This window comes from Sebastes fasciatus, chromosome 23 (assembly GCF_043250625.1).
Source record: "Sebastes fasciatus isolate fSebFas1 chromosome 23, fSebFas1.pri, whole genome shotgun sequence".
Classification (NCBI taxonomy): Eukaryota; Metazoa; Chordata; class Actinopteri; order Perciformes; family Sebastidae; genus Sebastes; species Sebastes fasciatus.
The window spans coordinates 15,649,746-15,673,458 of record NC_133817.1 but is presented as its reverse complement, the minus strand read 5'-3'; the positions used below and the strand labels follow the sequence as shown (position 1 = coordinate 15,673,458).

General features: G+C 42.4%; 1 protein-coding gene across 1 annotated transcript in view; it reads right to left on the bottom strand.

Moving 5' to 3' along the window:
• The window catches only part of plxna4 (plexin A4), a 452,991-nt gene that overhangs the window by 23,141 nt on the left and 406,137 nt on the right, over positions 1-23,713 (bottom strand). The window contains exons 19-27 of the mRNA XM_074624835.1: positions 22,077-22,319; positions 20,584-20,730; positions 19,554-19,788; positions 18,978-19,120; positions 15,759-16,027; positions 8,806-8,872; positions 7,241-7,387; positions 5,517-5,676; positions 1,026-1,129 (exon numbers count right to left, since the gene is read on the bottom strand). Coding sequence (XP_074480936.1) covers positions 1,026-1,129; positions 5,517-5,676; positions 7,241-7,387; positions 8,806-8,872; positions 15,759-16,027; positions 18,978-19,120; positions 19,554-19,788; positions 20,584-20,730; positions 22,077-22,319 — 1,515 coding nt within the window. The remainder of the gene's footprint in view (positions 1-1,025; positions 1,130-5,516; positions 5,677-7,240; positions 7,388-8,805; positions 8,873-15,758; positions 16,028-18,977; positions 19,121-19,553; positions 19,789-20,583; positions 20,731-22,076; positions 22,320-23,713) is intronic.

The following is a 23,713-nucleotide window of genomic DNA, read 5'->3' as shown; positions in this document are numbered from 1 at the left end:
TGAGGCACAAAACACCTGCAGGTACGTGTTTGTGTGGCACTCTGCATAAAGGCATTTGTCGTTAATAAATGTGTATATCCCTTACCTTGTGCTATTAACTCTGCATACTGTACCTTGTGTGTGTCTGTGACCACAGATGTGTCTATTCTGTGCATGAAATCTATGCCAACGCTAATCCATTTCACAAAGAAGACGACACTTGGCCGTCACATCAGATTTTATCTCGAGCCCCTCTCCCCCCTCTCTACACACAGGGGATTACTTCCAAGTGTCTCTGTTGTTGGTCAGTTCCCTGCCTCGCCCCGCCTCATTCCCCTTCACCTGACAGATAAGTTGTGGTCGTGGTGTGTGTGTGTGTGAGGGGTCTCCCTGTCAGCTGAGAACTTGCACAACTAAATGGCTGGAAAAGTACTTTGACTGAATTGTCCATTCGATGGTTTTAGAGCTTAGTGCAGATCATCAGGTCACACAGCTTTAGAGGAAGATGTGGAGGGGAGTTGAGAGGACAGACATATATATTATAGGTAGGATGGTTAAATATCAGCATCTTGTGCTTGGTATCATTTTCTTTTCTTTAATGTGTCAGAGACGCGTTTCAGCATTGTGTTTGTGTACGTTTGCTGCGTAAATGAGATGAAAACAACTGTACCTTGATGTGAATGCCTTCAAATAAAAGATGTAATCTATCCATTATAAGCTCCAGAGGATGTCTCTGTAGATAGCAATCATTCTTTTCTTTTACTCCTTTCTCTGTGAAATCTAAAACTTTACAAACCCTTTGTACTTCTAAAACTTCAAACTCCAACGACTTTGAAATTTTACTAAAAAATGTAAGATGTCACATATCTGTCAATGGTAATGATTTATAAAAACTTCCAACCATAGATAAACATGGACCCCAAACATACTTTGATTCAAGTTCTTTAACAGGTTAAATATTGGGGTGCTTATTTTTTTGGGCAATATAATGAGTTTGAAGCAGGTTGCATTTGTCCACGTTTTAGAATATACAGTCATAGACATACCGCATAGTGGTACAGCATGTTCAGTCTCTTCCAGTCACCTTCGATCTTCGTGGTGACGTCTTCATCCTGCAGGATCATGCGCTGTCCTCGACCCTGACGCCATTCTGCAATTGCAAGGGTGAAAAAAAGAGAAAAAGATCAGGATAGAATCCCAACTATATTACCTCAACACTTCTCCTTTGACAATATCGACTTTTTACGAGGGCTGTCAATCAATTAAAATATTTAATCTTGATTAATCGCATGATTGTCCATGATTAATTGTGATTAATCGCACATTTTTTATCTGTTCAAAATGTATCTTAAAAGGAAGATTTCTTTAGTATTTAATACTCTCATCAACATGGGAGTGGACAAACTATGACTTACCCCAAACTGCATGTGATTATCATAAAGGGGCATGTCTGTAAAGGGGAGACTCGTGGGTACCCATAGAACACATTTTCATTCACATATCTTGAGGTCAAAGGTCAAGGGACCCCTTTGAAAATGGCCATGACAGTGTTTCCTCGTCACAATTTAGCTTAAGTTTGGAGTGTTATTTAACCTCCTTCCCGACAAGCTAGTATGACATGGTACCATGATACCAGTATCTTCACTTTAGCTTTAAAACTGAGCCCGCTACAACCTCCGGAAGATCGATTGTGTTAAAGAAATTAGTGGCAATAAAACAAATTTGTGTCAACGCGATATCACAAAATCTTGCCATGACGTTTGGCGTACTGATATGCCTTTGGTACAAGAAACAGGAAATGTCCACTTCTGTTTTTAACCACAACAACAGTTAAGACGGATACACAGTTGGTTGGAAATGATGTTGTGTAACTGGGACTAAGAACAGGGTGAAAAGTTCTGATGGCACTAGTTTTAACTGCAGGCATCTGTACCTTGTAATTCACATCATGTATACTGGCTGCATGTGTAGCCAGTATACATGGATTAAAAAAAGTTATTTTGTAACCTTAGTTTGTAATTGTTAGATGAAAACATGAACTACATCAACACCAGAAAAAGCATTAGCAAAAAAAGAAGAAACCATCACAATCAGTCTGCCAGAAAACTAGTTGTCACTATCTCCATCTTCATCTACTGAGGCTTTTCTTTGCTTTCTTCAGAACAGTCATCTCACATTGTCATGAAAAGCCTGAATAGAATCAAAAAGAGGTAAAAAAAAAATAAATAAAAAATGGTAGGAGTAGAAGAGAAAGACAAAGCAATGTAGAAGCAAAAGAGAAATGGCACACGTGAGAGACAGTAACAACAGGCGAGTTAAATTAATCCCCCACCCTACTCTTTTTAGAATCAAGCTCTCCTTCTTAACTCCTTTCCATCTCTTTTGCTGGTGCGATCGATGGGTGTGATTACGGCTTCATGCCCAGGGCTTGTGCACTTCTTTTTTCCATCTGCAGCACCGGCCCTTATGCTCCGCTCTATATTGGTCCCTGCTCTCCTCTTCTCAAACCCACATCCACTGCTCTAAGCCCCCCTGCCTGGCTGCTCTTATTGTTATTGCTGGGAGCTTTGCTAGAAGCACACCAGACTCATATCCACGGCAATGGGATGTGGAGAAAGTAGAAAGCTGCAAACAGAAAGCGACTGCAGATCACCTCATTTCCATACTTTTTAACAAGTAACTTCCAGTGCATATGACAGTGTCTTTCATTTAAACAACAGGATGGCGTTTACATGACCGTACAACCAAATTACATCTACATTACATACACACCAGGCTTCCCCACATCTGTGCAACCTCAGCACAAAACAAAACAAAGAGCTTTGATAGAAACCAGCAACATTATCATAAGTGGAAAAAGAAATCTCAAAAACAAACAAGCAGATGATGCCTCTATTCTTTCTGCAGAGTTTATGAATACGTTATTGTGTCTGTGCTCCTCGCTGTGCTTCCCTCTCGCGTCGGCCACTGTCATCTCCTATTCTGATCACAAACTGCAAAACAAAGCGGCAATCACTGTGGCGCATGATGAGGCCCGTCTTCGGAGGATCGACCAGAATTGTGTTAGCAGTCTGGAAAAAAAAATGTGCGGGAAATAAATATTCTCCTGTTGTTTTCTGTCTATACAGTACATCTTCCCATAAAGATGCAAATGAGCGCCAGTCTCCAGCCGAGGCTCCGTACACACATGAAAGGACGAGGGAAAAAAGAAAGGAATAAATAAAAGAATAAACTTGGTGTGAAACCGGAGCAAACTGAGATTACTTCGATTCCCAAATCCAGTGGCCGCCGCTCAGTAGGAACAGAACAGTGTGTGTGTGTGTGTGTGTGTGTGTGTGTGTGTGTGTGTGTGTGTGTGTGTGTAGACTTGCATTTTAAACTCACACACACACCTAAAGAGATAAGGGCGTTGGGGATTGTATGGAAGCTGATGGTGAAGAGAAAGGCTTAAGGTTGCTGTTGTACTCCACAGAGATGCATGACACACATTTGCTACTGGTAACATGCACATAATGGCACACGCATACACACACACGGGGCCAAGCTTCTTTGTTCTCAGGCCACATCTTCTCTGAAGGATTGCAGCAGAGGGGGAATCAAAAACAATATCTGGGATAACAACACTCCTGGCCAATCTGTCTCAGGACAGGCCTGCCACAATCTCATTACTCTTATCAGCCACTGCAATCAGTCAGTCTGTGTGTGTGTGTGTTTGTATGTGTGTGTCAGAGATCACGAGAGCCCCTCTCCAAGTTAAAAAGTGTGTCAGAATAACAAATCAATCAAATGAAAAGACCTGTTTCCACTGAAGCATTATCATCGACACAAATAGCCCAACACCAAGAAATGCTAATTACACCAGCATGACTTGCAAATTAAAAGAAAACCTACAGGCGTGAAAAGATACGTCAATCATGTTCCTGTCTGTTTATGGACTCGTAATTAGGAGAGAACTTCTAATCTGTGCAGCACGCCGGATACATACTGTATACACATGTACTCTCGTGAGCCTGCGTTGACTCATCTCCTCTCTCTTACTCACAATCACACACATACAGAGCGAGTGGCCGGCTAACTCTGACAATTTCCAATTCCCTTTCGTAATAAAACAATAATAGAACAACACATCCTGCCCAAGGGGGGGGCCATAAAACAATTTTATCCAGGAGTGTCGTCAAAAGGCTAAACCAATCTCTTCACTTAGCTATCACACAGGCAGATTCCCCGTGGTATGCACTCAGCCAACCTTAGATACGGGGCTGGTTATAAATATGCTATTACGAACACACAGCAGGGGCCTGGGAAATCCATCCGGCAATATTAAACCATAAAAAGCACAGCATGGTGCAGAGACGGCCTCTAGATATCGGCAGACAAACAATCATGGATAACGTTGTTATGCTCACAAACATGCATGTCTGTGTACATGCACTGTACACGCACACATAAAGTGTACCAAACCCCCTGATCACTAGTTGTATTGCTGAAAAGGTAGATCATTGCACCCTTTCCTAAGAGAGGCCCCTTAAAATCATTTGCAAATATATTGGACCCAAGTTAGATACAATTGAGATGCCCAAGAAATACAATTACACAACACAGAGAAAATAACTGCATACTGTAGCTGCCCATAGGGGTCATAAATGGCAACAAAGGCCTGAATTCATATGATCAAGTCCTCCCTACACATCCTATCCTACTCAGAAAGAAAGAAAGACCAAAAGAAAGAGAAAAAGAAATAAAGAGAAGAAAGACAGACAGAAAGAAAGAATGAAAGAAAGACACAAAGAAAGAAAGAAAGACAAAGAAAGAAAGACAGACAGACAGACAGACTGAGAAAGTAACAAACAAAGAAAGAAAGAAAGAAAGAAAGAAAGAAAGAAAGAAAGATAGACAGACAGACAGACAGACTGAGAAAGTAACAAACAAAGAAAGAAAGAAAGAAACAAAGAAAGAAAGAAAGAAAGGGACACTACCAAAATGATTTTGTAGGGAAGAGATCAGTGGGCGTCTCGATTGATTAGCTGATCAATCATCTAACTCAGACGCTGGTCGACAAGCAAGTCGATCGATGGGACGTTTGGGGAGGAGGGAGACCGATCTCAGACATGTGAGCCAACAGAGCCAGGATGTCAAGTCTCCCGAGGTTGAAAAGAAAGCTACTTCTCTATATCTAAGAAGACTTGTACTTTTTAAGAGGGGCTGGGAGGTGGAGGGGGGGCCTTTGTAAAAATCAATGGGTGTCTAAGTTCAGCCTGCTTTTCTCCAGGCGCACAGATGGGAAACACTGCATGGGTAGAAATGTTTTGACAAGCTGTACGGTAACTGCAGGGATGCGCTGGAGCAAGACTACAATCATGACAATTAGATTTATAAATACCCCATTATCATCACGTAAGTACATAAAGAGGGGAAAACTCTTCAACAGCCAGTCATGACAGGACGACAGTAGATAGAAGGACCGTCGTGGTAACTTTTTACATTAAACTAACCCTTTGTTTCACATTGTTTATATATAAGAAGACAAAGATTAGTACCCAGGTCCATGTCGGAGGCTTTTAGGCGGTGGGAGTGTGGGACGTTCTTGTAGATGGCGTCCAGGATCTTCTCCTTCACCTGGCTTATGGTGTCACAGTTCAGCACCTTCACCTGGATCTCTGGGCTTTTCTCATTCTCTGGATGGATGCAGTTCACCACCTGTAGCAGAAACACACAGACTTATTTTCCAACTTTCTATAGCTGAGGATTTGTGACTGCAGCAGATAAAAACATCTTTCCAAGTTGATTCAGTGCAAAGGATAAATTGCGCTACATCTAATGCATGTTTAATCTTTTTAGAGAAGAGGTGTGTGTGTGTTAATAATGTTGATTGCTCGGTGGATTAGTACTCAGTGGAACTGAAATCATTTTGTGTTCGCCAAAGGGTCTTTGAGAGAGTTGCAAGAAAAGATCATTCACCGGGGAAACTGCTTTTTCCTCAGAGCTTGAAGAGAGACAGCAATGTGCTACCTCAATAGATGAGCAGTAAAGCAGCTAATTATAATATTATTAGCATATTCATCAGGACTGTCTCCAGGTGTTGATGGAATTATCCGAATTACAAGATGAGCACAGACATATTATAAATGAGAGGGTCAACGTGTTATCTTCTAACTTAAAGGGATAGTTCAGGTGTTTTGAAGTGAGGTTGTATGAGGTACTTATCTATAGTCAGTGTATTACCTACAGTAGATGGCGGTTGGTTCGCCCCCAATTTGGGGAAACAGACCAGAGTATCGACACAGGAGCAAAGCAATGTACTGCTGTGGATGGGGCCGGCAGCAAAACTGCCACTTTAAAAACGGCTCACCTAAAAAAATCAATATCTCTTTAAGTGTACGCTGTATTTAGAACATTTTCACAGCCTTATCTTGCCATCAGACAGCCCTTTCCAACGGGCACTAAACTGAAAGTGAAACTTATCTATGCTCTCTTCAAAGCCACCAGACTCCATTGAAAAAAACCAGTATAGATAAATTTCACTTTCATCTCAGTTCCCCATCGGAAAATATTCTAAATATAGTGTACACTTAAATGGATATTCATTTTTTTTAGGTGAGCATTTCTTTTAGGTGGTAATACATTTTGCTGTTGCCACGTCCACTATGACTATGGATAAGTACCTCATACAACCCCACTTCAAAAAACCCAAACTCTCCCTTTAAAGTGTAGTTTCTACACAGGTCTATATTGTGGAAAATGGGGTGGTGAGTTGAGTATTGGTGATTCTGTTGTAGAAGGCCAATCTGAAGCAGATTTCCAAGACGTTTTTCATTTTGTCCCCATTACCGTTCACCAAGGATATTGATAGAGTATGAAAATCTATACAAACAGATGTGACACTAGAAAAGAAAGACGGAAGGACTAAACACGTCAGAGTGGAGAGAAGATGACCACAGATAGACTTGGGGAATAAAAGAGAGGTTCCAGAAGGAGAGAGCTTCATCATCTCTCAGCTCGTGCATACACATGCATCGTCTCTTTCCTTCCTCCTCATCACCGAAGCCCCGCTCTGTTCATTGACAGCTCCAGTATCAACAGAAAGTGAGGTCGCCGCTCCTATGCCCACTGCATGTCAAGCGTGACAACGACAACTTTATGTCCCGTTGCTCATCTCATGACCAACAACCCATAACCACCCTTTTTTCTCTCCTCTTGTCCCTGAAAGCATATTAAGCGTCCCCTTTTAGCCCTTGGACGCCCGGGCCGGTGAACCCCTTACCAGCGTCTTGTAGTCAATCTGTTGTCTGATGAGCTTGTCCTCGCTGAGCGAGTAGCGGGCCTCTCCTGTGATGGAGTCAATGGGGCCTTTCTCCATCTGCTGCTTGATGGCACAGAAGAGGGAGAAGAGAGGTTCGCCTGCACACTCCTGCAACGAGGTTTGGAGAGAGAGGAACAGAGAAAAAAGTTTGGAGGGAGAAAGAAAACTTAGTTTGAAGCCATTTTAGCCATGACTCACTGACAGCAACGTTTAATAACATCTGAGATAATATCTATCCAAAATGTTGTAGTTGCTTTTTGTAATGTTTTCCCAGGCTGCCTCGCCTCCAGATGCCATGTCCCAAACTATCGTTCCCTTAAATTAAAGAAAATTGTACCACCTATCAATATATACACTTTGCAGAAATGAAGCCAGAGTTTGGGGAAGATTTAATGGATAAAAATTGAAAAAACGCCATAAAAGACTATTGAAGCCACCCCCGTCTTCCCTCCTGAAAACAGTTGTTTACCAAACAGAAGAGATTGGCCATTTATCATTGTTTTTATTCTCCTCCCAGCTGCAGTAAAGAGATGGAGGCGAAAAACAGGATGATGGGGACATTTTTTGTTTACTCATGGGTGGAGAGGAGTGGTGAATTTAGCCTTTAGTGAATATAGGTGCCCTATGGAGTCAGAGGTACTCCTCCTTAATGGCACATCCACATCAGCATACATGCTAGCTGAAAAAGGACAACAAATTATCTAATAACTCTTAAAAATAATTAAATTATATCTAAAGGTTTTTAGCTTTAGTTCAAAGTTTACGTAACTGCCATGAAGAAGTAGACTTTGTGTATTTTTGAGGATGTTTTACAGCCTCAGAAATACATGGAGAACTAATATAGAGTGCTACAGGAATGAGTCCTGAAACCCGGTAATGAGTTAGCATTTTAGCACTTTCGGTTCCCTCATCTGGAAGTCAATGGGTTTTTAGTTAGATGCCTGAAATAAGGTCTGTTGTTAACACAAGCTTAACGTTTTATTCTGCAATATAAAATACATCAGTAAATATCCCACTTGTGAATTTTGAAGCTTTTATGTGTCTTAAAAAAGGCGGTAGCTAACAAGTGGCTAAATGAGACTACTAAACGTCATCACACCGGCTCGTCCGCCGTTACAGCCTCGCTGTGTATACTCGCGCTCCTGCGACCGTGGCGTAGTTCGTTTATAGCCTAACGTTAGCTTTTTTATTTCTGCCGATTGCATTCACGCTTCAAAAATCATAAAAGTGATGTTCATTTGTGGGGATTATTAAGTATCATAAACGTTTGTTTGCCACAGAGTTTATTTTGGAAAAATCCCATTGGCTTTTTGTTGAGGGAACCAAGGCGATGCTAACTTCCGGGTTGACTTAGAAAAATACTTCATCCCTGCAGCACTCTATTGATGTCTATCACAATCACAATTTACAAATTAGATTTTTGCTAATTTGATTAGCTATCAGTTAAGCCAGCAGTGAGGTGACAGTGATTTAATCAACTTGATTGGGGCTTAAAGTGTTCAGTAAAGTAGAAAACAAAGAGTTACCTTCAGAAACTTGTAGAGGAGGAACGTAAACCAGTTGGTCAGCATTTTCTCTGCTACAGACTCGGTCCTGCAAACAGATAGACACAAAGCACATAATGAACATATGATCCCCCACGCTCTTATTACCGTCATAAATATTCAACAACGTCATCAAATATTCTGCTAAAAATGATGACCGCTGCTAATGAATGGGCTTTCGTTACACAAATATAATTGCAGAGACAAGAATTGAGAGAGCCTTTGCAAATACGATGGCCTTTCAGACAATCTTTTTCGGCCGGCTTTTATGCTCAGGCACGCCAAGGGCAGCTCGTCTACGGTGGCGGGGATTTTAATATGAGGCAAAGCAATTAAAAGCCTTTATTTGATCCCGGTGGATTGATGTCGTTAGGGGCTGGATCGGCTCTGTAATAACACTGGCCTCATTATCAAGCGCTCCCTTGCCTATTCACTGGACTAACACTCGATCCGTGCACAATAGAAAGTGAATGAATACATCTCCCTCTCTTTCTCCGCCTGGCATCCATGCTCCACTGGTGTGGCAAAATGGTGTGTGTCTGTGTGTGTGTGTGTGTATGTGTTGACCTGGGCCAACAGTGTGATTGATCCCGTGTGAATGACTAATCTGCATACATAATAACAACAGCGGTGGTGGCGAGGGGAGAAAGAGGAGAGGCGAGGATCGGATATCCTTTGACAGCAACCTTCTTGACCAGCAGCAGGAGTGTGTGGGTAATCTGTCAGAACACTTCAAACACACACACCCCTCCCTCTCCTTTCAATGAGCAACTACCATAGGCATCAATATTTCAGGATTAGTGTCCATTGTGTCTGTGTGTCGGTTTTGTCCCGCGTTTCAGCTGCCACCTGCAGCCCTCCCACCTTTCACCATTCAGACAGCCTCTTTAAGGGGCTCCACACGGAGGCATGATGGGGGATATAATGTCCGCTGTGCCAGTGGGCCGGCCTGGCACCCCCCGCCAACGCTGGCACAACACCTGGGGGGGATTAACTTCCTGCCTCTCACTGTGCCCGCACTTTTATATTGCCGCCCTTCCTCCGTCCACGGATCCAACGGTCAACAAGGTCACTTTTCATCTTTTCTTTCATGTGCCCTTGCTCTCTTCCTCCCTCCCTCTGGCTTCCCCACTCTGGATCCTGTAATCATACACACTTCCAAATCCTCTCCATTTCCACAAATGTAGCCCATCTATCAAAGGGATGAAAGGAGCATGGAGAAAGGAGGAGGTGCACAGGGAAGGAAGGAGGGAGGGAAGAAATGAATGAGAAGAAATGGCTTGGCTGAGTCTGGCCTTCCCTTTTCTTCTCTCTAAACTTCCCTTTCCTTACTTCCAACAGATATTGTGTCTTTGTGTGCCTGTGTAAATGGACAAGTGTGCAGCTTTTTTTTAACGCTAGCGTGCAAAAAGCACAAATTAATCCCACTGCGTATGTATTCAGAAATTACCATGTGTGCTGACTAGTGTTTATTGTGTGTGTGTGTGTGTGTGTGTGTGTGCCCATGCTTCTGGCAGCGGGTGCCGGCCCTGCTGTAATAAGAAGTCTTGGCACAGCCCCACCGGTTTGCTTATGCTCATTCTCGATCATAGCACAGTGTATGGGGAACAAGGATAAAAACGGCACTGTGACGGAGCTGCTTTAAGATCTAACGCTAGCATTTGGTGTTACAAGTTTCAAACAATCTCCTCCAAACCTCTCCTCAGCTGCTACTCAAAACACAGAGCAACCTATGTTTGGGTTAATGCTATGAAATGTGCCGTGGCGTGTTGGCATGGCGAGGCTTGCCTACTTGGCAGCCGGTCAGAGGGGCAGTGGGCATTGAGAGTGATCTAGAGCTGAGGGGACCTGGCAGTGCTTAGTTCCCCCTGATTACCGAGGTAGGGTTGATGGGAATCGGTGCTTCATCACACATTTAACATTTTGGTTGGCCGTAGCTGCCAGTAACGTGTATTTGTGTGTCTGTATGAAATGGGCACTTTCTGGAAAACTGTTACTTCCTGGAGATCTTTGATGGTAAATGTGGGCATAAAATCTAACCAACAACAACTCTAAGTAATCCGTTCCATCTAATCAAATCAAACAGCCTCACTCTGTTACTGATATTACTTTGGTTTACACTTTAGAACGATCCCTCACTGCGAAGCAATTACTGTTTTTTTCCTCCAGTAGCATCTGCAAACGCTTATTTTGTCTGACCAACAATTTCTCATATTTAAAAAGCTGGAATCAGGGTGTGTTATGTTATGTTCCCAAACATAAAAAACAAAGAGATTAGACCTGCAGTAGGCAGAACGTTTTTGGCATCATTGGACAAAGAATTCTATAATAACCTTTCAGCATATAGTAATTCAAGTGTTCTGAGAGATAACTAGACTTCTGCACCTCCTCATGGCTCTGTTTTCAGTTTTTAAAAAATCTAGCCCGTGACGGGAGACTTTGGCCAATCACTGGTCATTTTAGAGAGAGAGAGCGTTCCTATTGGCTGTGCTCCGGCTGCTGGACGGTGCTTGGTATTTCCTCAACTGTTCTCAACATGGCTGCCGGGTCACAAACTTTCTCATTTTACAGCTAAACAGTACACTACAAGATGTTTGAGGAGAGAAATAGGCATTACAGTAAAAGAATATTGATTCATATTCGATCAGCGCTGCCTAGTTTGACGGGAGTTTGCGCATGATTGACAGCTGCTCAGAGACGGCAGGACTCCAGCTCGGCTCTGATTGGTTGTTTTCTGGTTGTTTTCCTCCGGTCTGTGAAATCTTGCAGATGCCATTAGGAGCACCGGAGGACACAGAGGCACATGATTTTTTTCAGATCACCTGTCTTCATGCACTACCATCAGGATATAGTGACTGTTTAATAAAAATAACTTTTTTAAAATCCTATTCGCTCCATTTCTACGCACTGCAGCTTTAATCGCAAGGATCCATCCTTATAAAAAGGAGCGTTGGCAGCTGTGTTAACCGAACATGTAACTGCATCTGAGATTCAGTCACATGTTAAAGAAGCACAGCTTGAGATCAGAAATCATTTCCATTTTACCACTCTACCTCCCGGTGAGGACGATTGGTCATCACATGTGTCAAACAAGTCTCACGGTGACGGCTAGCTGCTTGACGCATACATGCACATACAGTTATGACATTTATTCTGTCTATTCTAGTCTATTACTCACACATATAGTTAAACAAGGGGCTCTTTAACCCTGTGTGGTGATTGTGTGTCCGAGCCAAAGCAAGGCTGTGATCAACGCAAGAACATATTGGGCTGTCATCTTTTGACCAATATCAAAACTGCTTTTTTTTAACACATCAACTGCAGCCAAACTAAACTTACGGCTGTGGAGAGGCTGTTTAACTCTGCACGACAGGGAGAGGGATGGTGATGGCGGTGGGGGAGTGGGGGAGGCGAGTGCGAGGTGGAGGAATGAAGGGAATTGAGGAGTTGCAGGAGGAGAATGCAGCGAGGAATGCGACAGATGGTTGTGGAAGGCTCTCGTTAGTTAGCTTGCCTGGTGGTTGTGCTTCAGCACAGGTTGAGATGGGACAGATGGAAGGATGTGTGTGGAGGGAGAGGGAAAAAAAAAGACACACACACAGATTTCTTGGAAGAAGAGGCAGTGGGTAGCCGTGCTCAGATGCTGTGCCAGAGACACCCTGCTCACGCACTTTAAGCATTGATTTAGCAATCAAGAAAAACAGGGGAGGGGGGGAGCAAGAGCTGGGAATATAGATTGAGAGAGCGAGTAGAGGAGAGATAAAGATGGTGACGGTGTGACACAAGCATCAGAACTGAAGACAAATAGAGGAGAGGGCAGTGGAGAGTGGGGGAGAATAACACCTAAAATGAGCAAACATGGTGAAAGAAAGAAAGAGAGAACAAATTAAAGAGAGAGAAGAAGAAGAAAGGTTGGGGTGTTATCTTTCCAGACAAGATTAAGCTTCATCTTCACAGCCTTATGTCTGTGTATCTGGGCTATTTTCAGCTGCTACCCAAGGACACGCCAGTCAGCCCACACTATAGGGTGGCGTAGCTCACTCCCACTGCCTCATCACATCTGAAATGCATGCTGGGATGTTGAAGGACTAACAAGCGCAGCCGAGGAGGAAGAATGAGATGAAGACAGTTTGATCAAGGCCCGTCACAATCGTGTGTGTAACAAATGGGCAATCAAACTGGGCGTGCATTTGTTGTAAACATGTGCTCTCCCTTCGGTGCTGGCTGAATGCGATGGCATTTTCCCCCAGGTTTTCCTTGATGACAAAGGAAGAGAAGGAATGTGGCGAGAAAGTGCGATCGAAGACAGTGTGTTGTATTTGGCCCGTGCTTGAAGAACAGTTGTTGGTTCGTCTTTGCAGCACTTCTAGCGACTATTTCTTTGAGAATTTCATCCTAAATTCACAATCAAATCAAATTCTGAAATGACGGATCAGCTGTCAGTGACTGACAGTGTTTCCCTATGATTAAGACCGCTTGTATTTTTTTTGTAGTATGTGTTTTAATTTGAATTACATGATGTATATTTGTGTAGACTAATAAACTTATGGCATATGAGATGTATTTCTCTCCATTACCTAAAATGTATGGCATCATAAAGTTTGAATTATGTAAACAGAAATGACTACTGACAGTTAATTTGTCCATCGCTTTGTACTTGATGTTACTGAGCTTGGTACTAATGAGACGACTGAACGTATCTTGTTTGAAGCGTTGAGTATTTGATGTAAAGTTTAGCAGCCTATTTTATCTGTAGTTTGGAATTTATCCTATAATTATTATGACTGTCAATGTGTACTTTTATTTATTTCATTTATTTATTTAGTTATATCTTATTTTCTTCTTTATAATAACTTTTATTTTATTTTTTTTTTTAGCCTTTTTGCATCGGCAATGGGTGATAGTTGGGTGGGAGTGGGCTTGGTGGGGAAAACACCAAAATATGGAGGACATAAATCAACGATATGTGCACATACAAGATGCTGGCGACATGTAAACTAAGTGATGAAAGAGCTGGTCTCACTACCTGCCTCCATGCCCCAGTAGGCAGCTTTCCTCACTTGTTGACACGGCTTTAAGTGTCTCTATTGTCCTTGACTACCTCTCCCTGTCTCGGCTGTACACGCCATCTCTCGTGTTGTATCTCCTGCCAGGATCAGCGGTTACTCCATTGTTTAGCGGCTGCACCATGCTCGGTGAGCTCTGGCTGCAATTAATCACGCCTGCTGCCCATACAGCATTAATCTCTCTCTGCATCACCAAGTAGCGTCTAAACAGGCTTTCATTAGATGAATATGCCCACTGTCTTGTGGATGGTACGAGGACAGCATTCATTTCAGTCGTCTTCGTGTTATATATACTTGTCGCATTTGTGTGTGTGTGTGTGTGTGTGTGTGTGTGTGTATTTACTGGCAGAGATTAGTTTTTAGCCAGAGGGAAAAATCGGAATTTTAATTGAAACGAGAGTCGGACAAATTAATTTGTGACATGCCTGTCAAATCATCTGGGGGTGTCAAGACTTGACCGACGACCCCCAAGCAAAACAACATACAATACCATGTGTATACAGTATGTATAGACACGTATGGAAACATCACACACACATACACAACAGCTGCGAGGAAGCTGGTTTACTCGAGGAACCACAATCATCACATTTACCAAACACCACGGGCAGGAAGCGTAATCACATACAGTGCTGTGTTCAAGTGCACGCCATTAAAGCTTTCACTACAAATCCAAGGGAGGATTGTGACTGTGCTGGAGTGCGAGCTTTCACAATTCTCCCCTTTTTCATAAATTTGTATTTTTTCTTTCCTCTTGAGCTATTTGAAATTGGATTCACTGCTAATTAATCATAATTATTTTGCTAATGATGTGCAAGGCAATGCACTCTGGTTGTCTCTGAGACAGAGCCAGCAATTCAAGGTCACCGGAGCTAATCCAAACATGTCACAGATACGGACACAGGCACAGATAGAGTAGCATGTCCTGTCCTTGATAGTAAAGGGTTGACATTTGGCAGTACGAACCTTTATCTCTATCCCCAACCAAGCACAATATAACCCAAAATTTAGAGAAGTTGAATGTGGATTTTATAGTATTTAAATATGTAGAATAGGGCTTTTGACTTTTTATCAGTGGGGAAAAAGGAGGAGAGAAATTGGATTGGACCACTAGTGGACCCCATGTTCGAAGGAGACGCAGCAAAAGTGCCCTATTGGATGCCTTTATGGTAGATAAAACATGATAAAGTCGCCTCAGTGTGCCCTTCCAGTAGAGAAAACGTGATAAAGTGGCCTCTAGGATGCCATTCCAGTGGAGAAAACATGAACTGCCCTCTTGGATGACCCTACGGTAGATAAAACATGATGAAGTGCCATCTAAGATGCCATTCCAGTGGAGAAAACGAGATAAAGTGCCCTATAGGGTGCGCTTCCAGAAGAGAAAATTAGATTAAGTGCCCTATTGGATGCCCCTATGGTAGATAAAACATAATAAAGTGCCATCTAAGATGCCATTCCAGTGGAGAAAACGAGACAAAGTGCCCTCTAGGGTGCCCTTACAGAAGAGAAAACAAGATAAAGTGCGCTCTTGAGTGCCATTCCAGTGGAGAAAACGTGATGAAGTGCCCTCTTGGATGCCCTTCCAAAGGAGAAAAGGGGATGCAGGGCACTAATGGGTGGTCTTAAAATGGAGAAAAACATGATGCAGTGCCATATAGGCAGTCCTACATGCTGGAAAACTTTATGCGCGTTGCTGCCCCTTTTATTTTTTTCACCCCTGCCCCTTAGACAGAGTCCCCCACTGGGTTGGACAGTTTTTTCTTGGTTTATAATATGAAGCAAAGCAACTACATATAAAAATGGTCACTACCAGCTGTGTAACTTTGTGCACTTGCTGTGACAGGAGAAAAGTTAAACTCCGGTTCTCACCTGCGGAGCAGCAGCTTGGGGTGGTTCTTGCTCTCAAGGTTGCGGTCTATGAGGTCAGACAGCAGGTGCTTTAGGACGTCAGTGGCGTACTCTAACTTGCTCTGCAGCACCGTCATGATAAGCGAGGCCACGTTGCCGCGGTCCCTCATGGAGAAACCACGCTGGGCCTCCAGAGTGCGAATGAAACACAGCAGGAAGACCTTGTTGTTAATGAGCTGGCCGAAGAGCTTCAGCCCCTTCTCCACCTGCTCCTGGCGGTAGCCTGGCACCTGTGAGGAAACACGAGAAATGTTCATGATTGAGACACATTAAAAATAACAAGCAGGTAAAAAGGAAAGGATTCTGTGTGGCACATTCATATAAAGCCAATTAGTCAGTTCATTTGAATGTAATATTAGCCCTCTGCCTCCCGGAGGTAACATTAGTTTAATTGTGTAAACACAGTTTTATACACATAATCACAATCAATATATTCAGATCAGGTTTATAGATATACTATATTAACACACATGAGAATTTGTTTAGTAGTATTTAAAGTACTGTAGTACTTAAAGGTGCAGTTATCAGTTAATAAATCCATCCTCATAAATAAGGATGGAAAGAGGAAAGAAATAGAAAGAGAAAAAGAAAAAAGAATCTAGGGAGACGAGGAGTTTAACATCTTCCAGCTTTTGTTGATAATGTTTAGTCTGAAGGTTGAGAATAAAGGCAGGAAAACGCTAAGCCTCTTGAGGGAATGTTTATTACGTCGATGCTGCTGTGTTCCACACTAATACAAGTAGAAAGCGAGTGCTGTGATGTGAATTCCCCTCGTCTGAGCCCAGATTGTCCCTGCACCATTTATACTAGTCACTTGCAGCGCATGCTTCCTTTCTCAATTTCTTTTCATAAATAGCACCTATTGAGATTATGGTGTGTTTTTTTTTTTATCTGTCAAGAGCACTTGTGGTAAGACAGCATCTCTTTGTACCCAATACAGCTGTCAACCAGCATATGTTCTGCCTTTTACCTTTTCATGGAGGAACCCCTTGTAATCTGCTGGGAGCTATTGTTAAGTTGCAAGTCTAATTTCATACCGCCTGACAAGATGTGTACAACGTTTGTGTGTGTGTGCAAGAGCATTTGCCTTTTTTTGTGCATATATACAATACGAGCGTGTGAGTACAGGCACGCATTGAAATCTGTGTGTGTGCATTTTGTTCTGCCTTCTTTTCCATCTACTCAAATAAACTGAATTTTTTGTGGGTGACAGACCCAACAGATATATTGTACAGTACTGTAACACAATATGTTTAACATGTCTCTTAGGATTATGGAGAGAGCATAAAAAACAGCAAAAAATCCTGACCTAAACATTCTCCAATCCCCATAGGGTCACAGGAATATTTGAGTTTGGCAGGCTCACAGGTGGAGCGGTAAAATGGCAACGACTGCTGAAACCGAATCGTTTCCGTACGAATCAAGAGGGAAAGTGGGAAATATAATGGCAGGAAAAAAAATAAATCATACAAGCAAAATGGGATTCAGGCATAAAGTGAAATTGTTGGGGAAATAAATTGTTCGGGGGAAAGGAAGTGATTTTTGACTACTAAGAGTAAACCTTAACAGTTCCAAAGAACAAATAAAGAAGCAACCTTTATTGAGCTGACACATGCCAGACTATATCTTAATATCTTCTACATGCAATTCTCATTTTAACTGAGTGCTTGTGTGTGTTTTTAAATACTTCAGTACTGAGCAAATCCCACTGTTTCAGTACCTGTGCTATTTCTAAACGATCTACAACCCACAGTCAAAAACTTGACTTCAGATTATCCGACACATCAATAACAATTAAGCAGCGATCAGCCGCCTAAGACAAGCCTGCTGCTTCTTTCATTAGGCTCCTATCCCACATTATACTCCTCATACAGTTCGACATTTATACCAATTAAAACATAATTAATATTGCTTATTACTGGGAAATTCTCATCAGGGATAGAGTGGCCAACCCTGAGGGCAGTGAGATGGGGGTCCATCATTCTCTTAATGGAACAAGACGACCTGCTCAATTACGGCTGTCTATCAATGTCACCACCGGGGATAAATGACTTGATTTTTCTTTTTTTTTTTTGCTTTTGCTTTTCTCCCGCTGATTGACTTTTAATTTGTTTTTGAGGTGGAGAGAGAAAACGGAGCAGCGTCTCATATCGTTTGAGTTATTAATGAGAGCGCACTCCTGATTTGAGGGCTGCCTTGTTTGTTTTCTTGAAAAAGTGTCGTTGTCGGCCGTCAAAAGGCTTTTGTTTACCAGACAGCAACACAAACAACATCGGCGTCAATTTCACCTACTGTGACCCAACCACATTGTTAATTTGCTTGTTCATTTTGCTCTCTTTTCAAATAAGGCTAATTGCATTGAGATTGTTATTTGATAGAGACTGAGGAACAGGCAAGCATACTTGTGTTAGTTGCACTATTCAAATTGAATGGGAAATTGGAATGAACTTCTTTCACCTAGCTGTCGTCTTTCAAGAATCCCTAAGAGCTGCTGATCAACACAACTAAAGGAATATCTAATCAATGGAAATGCTGCAGATATCGGCCCTCAAGCACTTGATTTTGAAGCCCTACATGTATGTACAACGTATTGTAGAATCTAAATATTGTTAGGTTAAAGCTTCAGTAGTCATTTCAGAGAGAGAGCGTTCCTATTGGCTGTGCTTCGGCTGCTGGGCGGTGCTTGGTATTTCCTCAACTGATCTCAACATGGGTGACGGGTCACAAACTTTCTCATTTTACAGCTAAACAGTACACTACAAGTTGTTTTTGAAAACATTTGAGGAGAAAAATAGTTATTAACGTAACATAATATTGATTCATATTTGATCAGCGCTGCCTAGTTTGACCGGAGTTTGCGAGTGATTGACAGCTGCTCAGAGAGCTCGGCTCTGATTGGTTGTTTTCCTCCGGTCTGTGAAATCTTGCGGATGCCATTAGGAGCACCGGAGGACACCAGAGGACACAGAGGCACATGATTTTTTATCAGATTACCTGTCTCATGCACTACTCTCAGGATATAGTGACCGTTTCAAAAAAAACTTTTTTTAGATCACATTTGCTACATTTCTACCCACTGCAGCTTTAAGTCAAGCAATGTTTTAGCCAATTACAAGGTGTTAATTTATTAAAATAGACTGTGACTAAAGGGGCACACTCCAGCGAAACATTCTACCATACCTCCAGGTCTCGGAGTACAGGATGTTCCTCGATGCCTGGGAAGAGGACCCTCATGGTGTAGGTCCTGTAGTCCAGGAAGGGGATTCCTGCTCCGTCCAGATCACTGGTCAGCTCATGGATGTCTGTCTGGAGCTCTGCAAAAGCTGACGAATAAACCAGATACACAAACCAGTTATTTCTCTGCAGCAATAACAATTATCTTATGATAATATGGCACTTATGATTTCAGATCCAATATATCAGACATATAAATAAAAAAATGATAGCTAATGGCAACACTGCACTCTGGCAATACTTAATACCATAAACAAGCACATACTCTATTTTTAAACATGTTCACTCTGAAAACGCCACTTTTATTTCTGTCTAAGCTGATAAGCTTCACAGAGTTGTAACTAGAAACGACTTTTCACAACAAGATTGTGAGATTTGACATTTTGTTCTGAACGAGCGTGCTCGTTCAAACAGAGTAAATACATAATTCAAAAAGTTTCCAAGGTAGCAAAGTTAGTTGGATCTATCGTGGGAGAAACTCTCCTCCATGCAACCTTCTACACATCGGCATCGACCTCTTACCCTCTTTGCACTCCAGCGCCACGCGTGACTCAAGGCTGTCCATCTGCATCTGCAGCCTCTTCAAGGTCAGGTCGCTCTCACGAGACTTGCGCTTGTAGGCGATGAGAACCACCACGATGAAGAGGATGAGCAGGGCGCCGGCCGCGGCGATGCCGATGATTGCCGTGCTGCTGAGCGGGCTGTCGGACGTGATGTGGACCACACCTGGTGAAAACTCGGTACCGCCCACACGCGCCTTGTTATGGTGGAAAATAAAGAGGCGGATTATAATTAATGCATGTATGTACTGTACATAAATAAACAAGGTTTGCATAGGTAAGGGCCATAAAAAATTAGACAAGTGGTTCAGTATAGAGCTGTAATCAGAGAGCTTCACTTAAATATCTTAGCATAACACTTCACTAATTTGACTCTTAGAAAGGGAGAAATAAGCAGCAATCAAACTCACAGAGAAGTATAACGTTCTTCAAGGCAAAACATTTCACAAATATTTATGAACCATAACACAATATTGTCTCTGTGAATCCCTTTTAGGTCTATAAAGTATTTCTCTGCCTTCAAAATCAAGATCAAAGCCCAGACAGGCAGACATATTGATTTAAATGTATACACACTTCTGTTTATTTGTGCATCTACTAACTGTGTTACAGTAATGTGTCCATCTCTTTCTATGACGCAGGCTTCAGGTGGCAACATCAGGAAGCGCTTCGCTCAAAGTGGTCCCTCTTAAAACCACAAATGGAATCTTTATTGAGTTTGCCGGGGCCCTAATCCCTCTTATTGAAGGCTTATTTGTTTGTCTTTTGTCTGCTTGTGGGCAGTAACAGGAACCACAGAGCTGATTGGATTAGAGTCGTAGTCTGTCCCGAAGTGGACAAGAAGATGGATAGAAAGCAACACGAGGGACGTTCTTCTGTCTGTCAAACTGTCGATCGATGTGTTGGTCAGTCTGCTTTCTCCAACATAGCCTGCCTATCTGTCACGTGTATCTGTGTGAGTGTCTCTTGTCTTTGTGTGCTGTATCACTCACCAGGACCTTGTGTCGACCGGTCAGGTTGGGTGACTCACAGAGCAGCTGGGTCTCTGACACGGTTAACATGCAGGGCGTGTCGCCAATAAAGACGGTGTAGTTCAGCTTTCCGTTTCCACTAATGGTTGGTGGAAGGAAGTTCCGCCCCTGCAGGGAAAAAACAGTGACGTAGGTTAAACAATAAGGTTATCAAAAATGTTAATGCTAGGACTAGCTGTGCTAAGTTTGGAAATAACTGAAAGGGTTAGTTTGGATTTTTTGTATGTATACTCCTGCCTTCTGCAAGGCAAAATTAATGCTTTCGTGAATGTAGTCTGGTGGCTTTGAAGACAGCGATATAACGGCTTCAGTTCCCCGTCGGAAAGGGCCGTCTGACGGCGAGGTAACATTCACAAAAACAGTAATTTTACCTCGCAGAACACGGGAGTTGCTGGTCTACTGCTGCATCGATCGGTTAGTTTGTTTGTGCTATTGTGCGATTTTCGGATCTGAACTAACGTGGCGTCCACACAGCAGTACATCGCTTAGCTTCTGTGCCGGGAGTCCTGTCTGCTTCTCCAAATTGAAAGCATACTGTATGTAATACACCGACCATAATGATGTATATATACTGTATATGTAGCAGCGTCATCATGCAGAAACCTACGTCAGGACACGTGGGAAAAGGTTTTTAGAAGGGCTTGGTAAAATAGGATTTTGACGCTAAAACATACCAAACCAAAATTTTAAGGAACACCACTGGGTAGCTACAGAATGATATAAAAAAACTCAGAAATAATAATAACAATGGACCCGCCCTTTAAATGGAGGGGTAAGAGAGTTAGGGGTTAATACTGATCACAGTGCAAAATGCCATAAAACATGTTATGGGTAACTGAAAGTCAATAATTTACAATCAATAATACTAGGGCTGTCAAAGTTAACGCGATAATAACACGAAGGAGGTTTAAAAATGCTCAAAATTTATGCTAAATTTTGGCGAGGAACAACTGGCATGGCCATTTTCAAAGACCTCTGACCTCAAGATATGTGAATGAAAATGGGTTCTATGGGTACCCACGAGTCTCCCCTTTACAGACATGCACACTTCATGATAATCACATGCAGTTTGGGGCAAGTCATAGTCAAGTCAGCACACTGACACACTGACAGCTGTTGTTGCCTGTTGGGCTTGAGTTTGCCATGTTATGATTTGAGCACATTGTTTTTATGCAAAATGTAGTACTTGTGAGGGTTTCTGGACTTGTGTTTTTAATTGTTTTCCAGTATTAAATATATACAGTACATACATTTGCATAAAGCAAGCATATTTGCCCACTCCCATGTTGATAAGAGTGTTAAATACTTGACAAATCCCCCTTTAAGGTACATTTTGAACAGATAAAAAAAATGTGTGATTAATTTGCGATTAATCATGATTAACTATTTTAATCGATTGACAGCCCTAATAAATACAGATTGTAAGTAAGTGTGGGTAATACTCATCCTCGTACCTTCAGTATAATGGGTGATCCAGGTTTAAGCTCCAGCACCCCAGACGCACTGAGTGGTTCAAACTCAGGGTTGGGGTAGTAGATAAAGTTGGTGCTGTTGAGTGTCATCAGAGCCTGCACATCGTCCAGTTTGAAGCCAAACTCATCAGGTCTCTCAAACGCCTCCTGCGGCCTGGCTCCCAGATTGATGTTCAGATGCGGGGCCTGGCACACCATGGTTGTCGGGCTGAACACCTGGCAAAACTGGCAGAAGACAGAGAGAGAGAAGGGAGAAGTTATATTTATGAAGGAACATATCTTATGCAAATGAAATGAGTGCTTAGTGGAAGCAGAGAAATGATAATAAAATTAACATGCAGAAAATTATGCTTAATTTTGTCATTTGCTATGTGCATTTTGGGAGGTGTTGTTGTGCTTTCCATCTTAATGAAGATACTGTGAGTGATGCATCAGTCCACATTATTCATACAAGTTTTCATGGCTGGATCTCAATATACCTCAAATTATAACTGACTTCCCAATTACCTCACCCCATGCCTTCTTGCAACTAAAGCTCTGGCAAACTGGCACTTGAACATGCACCAACTCTACCATATGCTAAGACATCCCATCGGCAGTTAGTGTAAATCTTTTATGTCACAGGTTTACATTTCACTAAGGCCCACTGGAGACTCAATTCAAACTGGAAGCTCCTCCATTTCAAAAAGCGTGAAGAAGAACCTGTTGGAGTATTTTCCTCAAAGGAAGCCACCAAATGAGGTGCAGTTAGAGAGCGCGTGCAGTCTCACCACGATCCGGCTTTGATGTGTGAAGATTTCGGGGAGTGATAACTAGGTCTTAGCCTTCCTTCATTACCCTCCAGAAAGACACCCCCACCCTCTCATCACTTCTTTATTCCCTGTCCAGTTATTCTCCTCTGTGATCTTTCCTTCTCTCTTTGACACATTCTTATTCTGTCACTCACCTTTTCTCTATACCACTTCACTGCTCAATTATAGTGTCTCTTACATCTATTTTTTTAAGCGTCTTGTCTCACACTTGTTTTGTGTTTCTTCGCCCTTTAACCTGGCCTTTCGTTTGACGTGTGATGAGATTTAAATCCTTCCTCTTTATTCCTCCTTTATTCACATCTCTAAACCAGTTTCATACACAAGAACAGATTGTCCGATCTGTCATTGTCACGCCCTTCAATATCCCTCTAACGTCTCCATTCCTCTCTGTCTGTCAGGGCGTTGACAAATCAACCACCAGCACAGGTCTCATTCACAGACGTTTCCGTCTCATTCAGACATTTCCACAGTAACCTCTGCCATGCAGCCACTCAAACTACTGCCTGTCACTCTAATTGGCTCCTTGAACATCAAACTTGTCTAATCCTGAAAGGTCTTCAGGACTCGTATCCTGCACTGCTGCAGGAAGGTAACTGCAAAAAAACTTCTCTGTGCATTGTTTTTTTACTTTCCTTGCATTCAGTGCAAAACTGTGTAAGACTAAGAAAGTGAGAGTGAGCAAATTATCCGTCGGCACATTTAATTTATGTTGGTTCAAAGTGCAAGTTGCCTGCACAACAATGCCCGGTGCAGACATATGTGAGCACAGATGTTAAACGTGGTGCAAGCTCATGCTCAAATGGACCA